This window comes from Conger conger, chromosome 9, assembly GCF_963514075.1.
Source record: "Conger conger chromosome 9, fConCon1.1, whole genome shotgun sequence".
Classification (NCBI taxonomy): domain Eukaryota; kingdom Metazoa; phylum Chordata; class Actinopteri; order Anguilliformes; family Congridae; genus Conger; species Conger conger.
In genome coordinates this window covers 38,721,739-38,733,304 of record NC_083768.1, presented here as the reverse complement: position 1 = coordinate 38,733,304, position 11,566 = coordinate 38,721,739, and the positions used below count along the sequence as shown (strand labels likewise).

The 11,566-nt window shown below is 40.4% G+C and overlaps 1 protein-coding gene across 2 annotated transcripts in view; it reads left to right on the top strand.

Moving 5' to 3' along the window:
- Nucleotides 1-369: 369 nt before the first annotated feature.
- LOC133137154 (neuropilin and tolloid-like protein 1) overlaps nucleotides 370-11,566 on the top strand; it is a 46,952-nt gene continuing 35,755 nt past the window's right edge. The window contains exons 1-4 of one of the 2 annotated variants that reach the window (XM_061255232.1): nucleotides 370-812; nucleotides 1,665-1,718; nucleotides 2,000-2,111; nucleotides 3,128-3,376. In XM_061255232.1, coding sequence (XP_061111216.1) covers nucleotides 792-812; nucleotides 1,665-1,718; nucleotides 2,000-2,111; nucleotides 3,128-3,376 — 436 coding nt within the window. In that variant the 5' untranslated portion in view covers nucleotides 370-791. Of the gene's footprint in view, nucleotides 813-1,664; nucleotides 1,719-1,976; nucleotides 2,112-3,127; nucleotides 3,377-11,566 lie in introns of both variants that reach the window. The other variant, XM_061255231.1, reaches the window with a different exon arrangement.

Here is an 11,566-nt window from a genome sequence, read left to right as displayed (position 1 = left end):
TTTTTGTCTCTATGAGACGCCGCGGTTTAAATACTGATTTGCATTTTTTCTACATATTTTTTATTTGTGAATCTGCGCGTTTCATATCTTGGTTATCCCCATTTCGGCCAACATCCAGAGAACTAGGATGCGCGGGCCAACCAAATGATAAAGGGAAGCATTCGCATTTTATCCTGGAAACCGCTGGCCGGTCAGAGAGGATGCTTTGCTTCACTGTTAGTCGTCAGAGAAAAGGAGCGAAATAAACGCAAACATGTGCGTCTCGAGTTGAGCGTCGAACTTGAGCCTCTTGTGAGTAAATACGACGGTCAAGAAACCTGTTCGTAATGGATTTCCTCGATTCTATGGGATCGTTACTGACATAGGGATTGAAGAAGGATAACCAAATCCCCTTTTGTAAATCTTTTCCTTAGAAGATTGCAAAGGTGGAGCGATTAGAGAACGCTGATGACGGACCTATTAATCCCATCAGTGCATCGGAGGCACCGACAGCTCTTGGGAACGTTTGGATGGGAATCAGGCGAATGTTTAGACGCGTTACAGTTTTATATGAAACCGGTGATTAATTGCCTCTTCTTACCCTGGAATGCTGCATTTTTACACATCTCTTTATTTTCCATTGGCCAGGGGGATTATATATAATATTATACATATCTGTTGCTGTTAAAATGATCTCTTTTATCCAGTTTTGAAATTTCTCAGTATATCAAGCCTTTCCACCAGGGAGTGTTGCCTATCTAAATGGAATTAGTTGAGATTGAAGTCCCTTGTCAAAGGAACAGACATGGTACATGGGCGCAGGTTGCTTCACGGTGAGTGCCCCCTTTTTCAGTTAATTTAACAATTACACATGTTCACTTTAAAGGCTTGGGTAGTGCTGTATGGACGAAGAGCGCTGGTGGTGTAGCATTTTGACTGTTCTGTAAGCCAGTGTTCTTTTCCCTTGTGGTTGGAACAAATCATCAAGGGAGAATGGTACATGCGGTTTTTTATGTTCCATTTGTTCGCGTATTACTATAAGACTGGGGAATTAATGCATTTTATATAATTAAAATTTATATGAGGGAAAAGTTGTCATTTTATATTTCCATAGGGTAGCTTCAAATTGTCTTTATGTTAAAATGACAAAAGTTAGGCTTTTGCTGGATAATTCACTCAACGGAGTCTCATCCTTTATAATTCCCACGTTTTGATACAATAACTTATTGTAAATGTGTTTTACTATACGCATTAGTGATTAATGTAGGCTACGTTTTCTTCATAAATCTCTTTTAGGTGTAACAGAACCATTCAAAATGTCAAAGAAAATGTCTGGGGAAATGTTTTTCAGTTTATCCAGATTCATCTAAACTATCAGTCACAGTTGTTGCCGGTTTGTGATTTAATTCTCCTCAGTTTTAGGGAATACGATGAGTATGAAGACAACAATCACACTGTAATTGTACAATTGTGCTTACGAGTTTCTATTGGAAATATGTAGGTTGGTTTAGGAATATGCAAGCGCACGAAGAGATATTTCCACAACAACAAAAATGCCAGGATTACCTAAGTGCTTATCTTGTAAAGAAACTGATAGGCTATTGTATAAATAATTATTCCTCTGCAGACATCGTCGTTGTGCTAAGTTGTATTTACTGCGCTTTTCCTTTCGTCTTTTGTCGCAGTTATTGCAAGTCTCCTCGTACTTGGGTTGTCCGGGGCAACGAAAAAGACAGCAGGTAATGCATTCGTCTGTTCAGATTTACCATCCTGCAAGTACCCATGACGTCGGCTACTGTAATTCATACTTGTTGTTTTGATTGATGTTGTTGCTTAAGAAGATGAATAAGGCATTCACACGTGGGATACGCCATTAATAACACGGTTTAATATTCGGTTGAGGCAGCCTTCCTGTCGCAAAATAAGATCGTAACCTCTGCCATTTTAACTCTGCTGTCGTTGCCTGTGAGCAACAAGAGATTTTCTGTGTTTCACAGTGAAAAACAACTCCGGTGTGCAGCCGGCAGGTCAGTGCGGTACCTGGGTAAAAGAACCGGAAGGAGGGGTTTTCACTTCTCCCAATTACCCCGAAAAGTACCCCCCAGAGCGAGAGTGCATTTACATTCTTGAAGGTAAATAATTTTTTCTATAAACACTATAAACCGCGCCATGACTGGAAAATGCATTCCATGGAACATTAACTTTATTTTTTAAATGACACTTGATTGGAAGACCTTTTCTGTAAAATACTACTCATACTATTGTTCCAAGGTTTCCAACTCTAAAGGGAAAGCTCATTGTGTACTGCAAGACATCTTAGGGCATGCAGCCTACTCTTAAATAGATAACATGCCGATGGTTTATTGCAAAATGAAATGGATAACGTATTAGCATAATCTAGTGTTTATCTGAAGCATCGTCTGTGCTAAAAATTAATTCTATGACAGTTGGTACATGATCATTTTGAGAAATCAACACAGCTGTGTATAGAGTTTGGAGATAACAAGGGAGAACTGTGCACTTAATAAGACAATGTCAAATGTTATTTGTCCTTTTATGGTAAAAAGACTTGATGCTCAACAAAACACAGATGTTATTAACACATCACTATAGAATTTTTGTAGAGAAAACTTTTGGATGTCCACACTGAAATATAGATCTCCAGTATCATTGTCAACTGCCTTCACATGACTCAGCATGGGGAATGGTGTCAATGGTATCTTTGGGTTGCTACTAGTGAACGTGTGCTTACTGAAATAGTATTCCTAGTAAATGTATGAATTTAACTCAACAGCAACATGAACATTAAATATCCCCTTAAGGTACAATAGTTAGTTATTTTGGAGCAATCAATCTATCTGTTCAATAACGTTCGTCACATTTGTCTGCTTCCATTAGTCCAAAAAAACTAGTGTAGAAAAGTTTTGATGAAACCATCTGTCAGTTTGCTACCTGACTGGGCAGCAGGATGCTAAACTGTGAGATGCATGCTTATGAGAAATCAATATGGATGTAGTTATTCACAATTACTTTTGTGCAAGTAGAATCCTTTCAGTTGAGTAAAACCAGGTCATCATGTTCAGTTTTCTTACCTGAGTCTTATCTTCCAGCACCTTCTCTCTCACCTGTTCTATCTCCTCTGTTTCAGCTGCACCCAAACAGTGCATTGACCTCTTCTTTGATGAGAAGTACTCAATAGAGCCTTCATGGGAATGTAAATTTGACCACATAGAAGTTCGGGATGGTCCTTTTGGCTTCTCTCCGATAATAGGACGCTACTGTGGCCAGGAAAGCCCTTTGTACGTCAGGTCCAGTGGTCGGTACCTGTGGATAAAATTTGTTGCGGACGGTGAACTTGAGGCCATAGGATTTTCCGCAAGATACAATTTCACCCCAGGTAATAAGTTTACCTTTCCATTTTTATTTTGTGATCACATTGCATAGAGGTTATGAATTCCATTAACTGTAACCACACAAGCAACCGTATAGAATTGTGATAAATATCTGTAATTATATATGTAAATAACACTAATGAAGTGTACATGTGTCAAAACTGTGATTGTTCAGAAGAGCATAATAACTCGGTTTAGTATTTCTCCATTTTTAAATGAGGTTACTGATATTAAGGGTGTGTCACGCCTGGGAGGTCATAAGAGCTGGACACAGGGAGATATGGAAAATGTTGGTTTTCACCAGCCTTTATTGATAGCTGGAGAGAGAGAGCACAAGTAAAAGTCTTCAGCCTTCACCCTCCACCATCACAGGATCCAGGCTAAAATAATAAATGAAAAAAACGAATGTAAAGAAAACAACCCGACTCACATAGGTTTTCAGCTGGCTTGTGTCTCGGCTCTCTCTCCTCTCCTGCTGCCTGCTGTGGAAAGAAGTCCACGGCCAAATAACAATACAAGTGTCATTAAAACACATTGTTAGATTTTTTTGTTACAGTTTGGTAAGTTCAGCTCTTGCCAAAAAGTGATATTTACATTGAAATAGCACGACACTTTCATTGAATTGAGAGTGGAAAGTGAAGGACAAAGGGACTGTACCATTAAATCACTAAGATGCCACCATCACTGAATTGATGATTGTGCAGCAGAGCACATTTTTCCTTATAATTTCCCTCAGCATTTCTACTGATTGTATCATTGCACTTAGAAATAGAGTTGAAGGACAAAGTGTTGTGCAGTCTGATCGACTATCCCCAGTTTGGAGTCCATCCTGGATGTACAAGAGAAATCATTATCGAGGTACTGCTTCAGAGAGTTGAGTTTTGCAGTCCAGGATGGGTCCATGACTAGATTTGATTAGAAAACCTTACCAACCATTAAAATATTGAATAAAATTCTCATGGCATACTCTAACTCATTGTACACCCCTTTATTTATTTTCATTTATCCCACTGAGATAGAAATCTTTCTTTTTAGGGGAGCCCTGACCAAGAGGTTTCTGCAACACAAACAAACAGTATAAAACACAAAATCTCACAATACAGCACAGTACAAAAAACCTGCCATAAACCGGAGGGTCTTAATGACTTCACAGGTCACCAGCACCTTCTCTGTCAAAGCAAGAACATCCAGCATCTCAGATTTTACGGTTTCAGATGGAGAACCTGATTAGAGTAGTGACAGCAGAAGGGGTTTTATAGTGCTTATAGTTGCTTTTGCTGTGGCAGTGGGAACCCAAATTTGTAACCTGATGGTGACTGCTGGAGTTGGCAGGGACAGGGGGAGGCCATAACCAATATGAGGAGACAGCTGAGGTGGCTTCTTGTGTCAGGCTCTTTCTGTAAACTCACTGTACTTGCCAGATTGACAATCCACCATGACATACTGTAAGATCGCCCAATTTACAGGGTCATGCTTTGTATATAAATCAGTGGAAACCTACTTCTGATGAATCAGGATCATAATGAGGTTCCAGTTGGAGGTGACTATTTAGCCTTCATGTATAAAATGGCTAAAACCTTACAAACTGTATGTTCTTTTCCAGAGTGATAAATGGGGTCTAGACTCCAGATAAGAGGGGATGAAGAACCAGAGGCTCTATGTAGCACAAGCAGAATATATTTCTGGTCATATATTTCTGGTCAATTTATTTCTGTTTTACTACATAGTGGAATTGGTTTTAATGAATCCGAGAAAGAGGTTTATCTGTGAGGTTAGGCTTCCCTCGGGGACTTGCTCTTGTGCCTTGATTCAAGCTGTCCACAGTAAACTGTCTATTAGCCTTGAGTAATGATTTCTTTAATACCCTTTTATTTCTTAAAAACAGAGCCATAGGGTTGGCTGTCAGTGTAATTAATGAAAAGTTGTGGATTAAAAATTAGGATTGATTGAAAATTCTGCTAAAAATGTTGAGGCAAATCTCAGTGCCGTTTTAGCCTTCAAAAGGAACTATGGTTATTTTATGCTGTATCTGAAAGGATAGAATGAGACATAAAACCGTCATAGGTACTGCTGATTTCATGCTTTCAAGTTTTCTGGATCTGACTGGAGTTTTCCAAAACCAGGAGTTATGTTGGAGAACAGTTATTTAGCCTGTGTCTTGCTGGATTCCTGACTGATAAAACAAGCCTGATCCGGGGCCACAATCCAGTTGTAAAAATAAATAAATAAACAGCTTACAACCTTTGTTGAAAATGATGGACGATCTGATTTTATGAGACGTGCGAGTTGATTTACTTATTTAATGCCTTAGAGTTGCATCGATTTTCCTGAAGTGGCCGGACTGAGAATCCAGCCATTGTGCCTGTGCCAATGGGCCCGCCTGCGTTTGCAGATGGCGTCGCGGTCGAGTGAGTGGCGGCGAGTAGAGGGAGCACTTGTTATCTGTGAAGAGTCGCGGGCCTTCACAAAGGCCAGCTTTCTCGTTCACTCCCTTTGTCTCTCCAGCTGTCAGGAAGTAAGAAGGGACCTTAGTGAGAAGACACGCCATTCCAGGGATTAAGCAATAAACCGGAGGGGAGCACTCTCCCTCAGGCGCACGCTCCGTGTTTTCCCAACGCGGCGCGTGTAATCAGTCAACTCGCCGGAGCAATACCCTGGTGCAATGTACATTACCGCCGCAACTTAACGCCGAGCAGAATAACCTTGAACAGCAGAGCACCGCACGGTCCCTGAAGAGAGGAGGAGGTGGGCATTCATGTAGAAGACAAATTAAGCCCACAAAGGGAGGAGCGCTTGTTGTTGTTCACTTATGGAAGAAAAATGCGCTGTGTCCTGGATGAGCTGGGCTGAGAAGCAAAAGGCACCGGTATGAATTTTACATGGGGGCACTGTTGCATTCCCTCGAGCCGGGAATTAAACCCCCTGCAATCAGCCAACTGTGTAAACTGACAGCATGTGAACTGTGTAAGATAATAAGCCATGCCATTTACATAAGGGTGTCTTGTACGACCAAATTATGTTAATAGGGTGTGAGGTTGTATGTTTTCAGGTGATAGACACTATCAAAGCCCCAGTGGTTAAGTGGGTTAGCTCTGGATGGCCTTTGTTCCATAGACACATCACTCCATCACTGCTGTGGTCTGCTCTGAGAATGACCTTCCCATGATTATATTGTGTGCGACCTAATGTCGCACGAGGCCAGTGTGCTGACAGCGAGGGTGTTTGTGTTCACCTTGCAGTATATCATTATGCAAAATAAGCACCTCCAGCACCTAAATATACTTAATAAGAAGAAATCACTGCCATCCTAATATAAACGTGTCCCTGAGATGGGATCAAAGTGTACAGTCTGAACTCAGGCTCCATTTGTCTTTAAATTTGACTTACTAATAAGGAAACAGACATTTGCACTCAAGTAGCTAATTGTCTAGCAAACTCTGTTAAGCCATGATCAAATCATTGCTTTCTGTGCATATTATTTTTATCGGTGAAAAATACAGCACTTGTATCACTGTCCATTCATTGAGGAACAGATGCAAAATTCTAAACTCTTTAGCATATCGTGCTACTCTCAATTATTCCCTCAATATGTATTTTGCATCCACATTCATAGGGTTTGTGCAAAAGTTTGGAACTGTGGATCCTACCTTCACAGCAACATCTTGAGTGTTAGCTCAACCCGGACAGAGTGAACTCTGATTGAAATTGTAAATGGTAAATGCCAAGGAAGCATGTTCTCAAGTGCTTTCTTTGGTGAAGGATGCATGTCAGTGTCCTTCTTTGGAAGACTTCATATCACAGATTAAGGTTGCAATTGGGCTGGAATTAATGTCGATGTTACATTACATTTATGTCATTTAGCAGATGCTCTTCTCCAGAGCGAGGTACAACAAAAAGCATGCCCATAACCAGGGACAAGTGTGCTGAAAGACCCGAGAGGGAAGTACTTAGAATACAACACTTGGACTTGGACCTTGTAGATTAATCTGACAAACTGTTTTTATACAACACAATGCTAAATAATATACACTTATGTAGGAACAACAATAAATATAGCCAAACAAAAGCAATAAAATAAATTGCAATAAAAGCATCTTAGCAGCCACAACTCTACTAATAATGAGACACACAATTGTGAGAACTAAAAATATAACAGCTAATAATTGATAAGAGTGTTTCATTGTCACTCAAAGTGACGTTAGCATGTCCTGGAAGCGTCATGGCAATGGCACGTTAATTTGACGAAAGTAAGCGGCAGCGTTTGTCTCGGGGTTATCTGAAGATGGCTGCAGGTCATCAGCCATGACATTTTGACCAGGTAGACCTATTTGACAGTATGATTCTGCTTATAGCCTACCTTCTTACTGGTATATTATATGCCTGTTTTATTCCAAATAAACCCCTGCCCACCAAACAATTTGTCAGTTTCTGTTCTCTGTGGGCTCTGGTGTGCGCAATTAGGCACGATGGTGCTGATCTATCACAGTCTACTTTATCTCTGCCTGCAATTATTTGGGCTGGTTATTTATAAATACTGTGAATAAATATTGCTTCTAACAAGTCAAAGAGCCACATTCGTAAACCAGTTTCATGCATATAGTCTTTTATTTCAAATAAATGTGCATATTTATATAGTCAGCAATATTTACAGTATACAACCATATTTCATATTCATTGTTGTACTGTATCCAGCCTATTTCTTTCTTGTGGAATTATCTTGGATTATTGGATTTACACCAACAACTCAAACAACAATATACAGGCATAGGCTATGTATTTTCTTGTTAATATAGATTTATTGTGTGTGTATATATATATATATATATATATATATATATATATATATATATATATATATATACAGTACTGTGCAGAAGTCTTTTATGTAAATTGTCTTCTGTGTGTTAGTATAAAAGAACACATTTGAGATTTCCAAATATTAATTTTCCAAAAGATTTAATTTTACAGAGACATTTTTGTATTTAACATATCACTGTAAGCAATTACTACTTTTTACATAAAAACTTGATCAAGGCTGTCTGAGATCAGAAGCAAGGAGCCAACCAAAGTCTGCAGAAGAACTGTGGCAAGTTCTCAAACATGCTTGGAACAACCTCCCTGCCGATTGCAGGACTGCAGGACATCGTTGGCTATCTCACAGAAGTGATGCAGTTCTAACGGCGAAGGGTGGTCACAAAAAATATTGATTTGATTCAGTTTTCAACTATTCTGCCAAATGATTCAAATGTAATGTAAAATGTATAGTACGTTTATTTAGGACCTTTCATTGAATTATTTTTGCTGTCTTATCTGTGCAGAATGTTATACAGGTGCCTAAGACTTTTGCACAGTACGATACACATATATATAATATGTATATATATATATATATATATATATATATATATATATATATATATATATACTACAGATCTACATATACACACGCTGAGCACTTTATTAGGAACACCTGTACACCTACTTATTCATGGGATTATCTAATCAACGAATCATGTGGCAGCAGTGCAATGCATGCAGTCGTGCAGATACGGGTCAGGAGCTTCAGTTAATGTTCACATGAACCATCAGAACGGGGAAAAAATGTGATCTAAGTGACTTTGACGGTGTAATGATTGCTGGTGCCAGAAAGGGTGGCTTGAGTATCTCAGACCTCAAAGTGGATAGGCTACAGCAGCAGGTTTTGTGACACTTTTGTGACAACAAGTTGGCAAGTGTGACCTTAAGCTTAAGCAGCATTGCAATTGCACCTGTTGAACATACTTGTGGAAACATTTTAACCCGGGCACACAAATCCAAAGAGAACCAAGGAGAACTTCTCCTGGTGTATGCACCTTGCAGTTGTGTGATGTTGGCCATCTGATACAGAGCCACAGGCTACTGTGGAAACAAACAGAAAAGACTGCAGGGATCCCAAGGGAAAACACAATGCTCACTTAGCCAGTGCTGTTGTGCGCACCTCCACAACAATACACAGCTCACCCATTGGTGTTTCCTAAATGGTGCTTTTCCCAGACACTGCTGCCTGTAATGAGTGTGTTTACGGTGGCTCCTGCAGGAGATGGCAGTTGATAGCGGGTGTAGCAGTATTTGCTCTGTTGTGTTTGTCTAGTTGAAAGACAGCGGTCCTCATTAGCAGTGCGGACAGCGTGTCCCGTGGCTGGGAGAGGAGGTCATCTCTTCCTTCCCCGTTAATGAGAGCTTGTCTTCTCCTCAGAACAAGCCCCGGATTGTCTGCCACAACCGCGCGCTCGCAAGAAATCCAGTCTGGGGTTAATCACCTGGAGAGCTTTCATAATGTCCCAGCTCCGAGCTTGTCTCCTCATCCGTGGAGTTCTTCTGGTAGTTTTTTTAAAAAATCCTTGTCAGAGCCAATTAGTCAAAAATCAATCTGTTTGCTCCCATTTTCAAGCCTGGGTTCAGTCAACACTTTGTCCTTAACTTTGAGTCAGGAAGAAATTAGTGTTTGGTTCGCTCTCAATTTGGCTAATTTGTGTAAAACACAAACCTGTCTTCCGCCTTTGTTGTCGTTTTTCAAGGCTCGTACTGTCAGCAAAATCCATAAACACATTTTTTTCTGCACATAAAAATATCACATTAAGAAATTTGATGTTGGATGCGTGTCCAATTCTTTATGCCCATACCCAGTTAAAAGGTTGTACTTGTGCATTATGCATGCTATATGTGAATAATGAAATTATGCATGCAAGTGGTGTGTGCAGGGATTAGCAAGAGTTCCCTCATCGAAGCCTGTTAGATTTACTGCCTTCTGAGTACCATTGCCTTCATTGCATTTACCTTTTTGGCAGTGTGCAGCATTTTTCAGTGTGAAAGATGACTTGAAATGATAAAGATTGGGTGACCTGCACTTTTTGATGGACAGGTCTAATGCATATTATATTGTCATTACTATTCCACATAGAATTGTTTGTATTCAAAAGAGATTCATGTACACTAATTCTGAATGATGGAATGCAGTGCATGCATGCATATCATGAAGCTGCATATGCATATAACACGTCTCTTTCCACATCTTCTGTTCTAGATTATTAGTGACATTACAGTTTATAGTATAAGTAGCTCTAAAAAATATGTCCATAGTCTGCATACTTTCATTGACAGAGATTAAAAGCTGCATAAAAATGGATAGTTAAAATAAGGAAATGAAAATAAATTGTAAAAATTTCCTAAAAGTGACACATTTTTATGTTTTTTAAATTAAATGTTTCAATCACATTTTCCTAGAGATTGTTCTTTCTTGGCATAAAACCATGCAATAAAAACCCTTATAAAATTCAAGCCTTTACGGCAGGTTTTAGAGTCCCTTAATCTTCCCCGGGCCCCCAGTGACCCCTGGCAGGTGGAGCGTACAGACTGGTAGAGGTTCTCTGTTCCCACAGTCTGCTAACAAGCCTGCACTCTGAAGAAAAGCCTTCATCAGAACGCCATGCAGCGCTGCCCTGGTGACACTGTCATCAGCCGCCATTTCCGCACTCTTTCAGCTCTTCTCTTTTTCCTGAGGTTCCAAGAGTCAATTGAGCTGTCACCCCCCTTTCCTCGGGGGGCTGTAGTCGCCCAGACATGCCCTCTCCTCCCTCTGACCAAACACAGCGTGGTCATCTCTGTACCACCCAGCATGCCCATGCCTAATCCCTCTGTCCAATTTCCCCTTTCCTCGGTGGGCTCGGTTAATCAGGGCAGTCGTATAAAGACCACGCTTCGTCTGTTTTATGATCATTAATGTTATTAACCGCCTTCCTCCGACCCGGAGAAAGAACCAGCCGAGGTGCAGGCTTCGACTGGGAGTGAAACTGCGAGATAAGAGAGCGAGGCTGCCATCATTATCTGAACCCGCGCCGTGCCTTTATCTTCAGATATGCAGTCCCAGCATCATTCCTGGACTGTGGCTTAGCACGTGCCCTGCGTTTCATCAAGTCATTAACAAGCCCGGCAAGCCATTCCACATTATAAAATTCTGCAGTATAAGACAGTAAGCAGCTAGTCTTGCAGCCCTAAGGTCCCGAATTGCTCCAAGATTAATTCCTTGCATCGTTGGCCCCGGCCGTGAAATGCTTGGCCTACATTTTGCTCCGTCGATGGTCTTCTTTTTCGAGCCTTTGTCCGCAATCGTACTCGAGCCTCTGCCTTAACTAAGGGCAAATTGTGACAAGATAAAA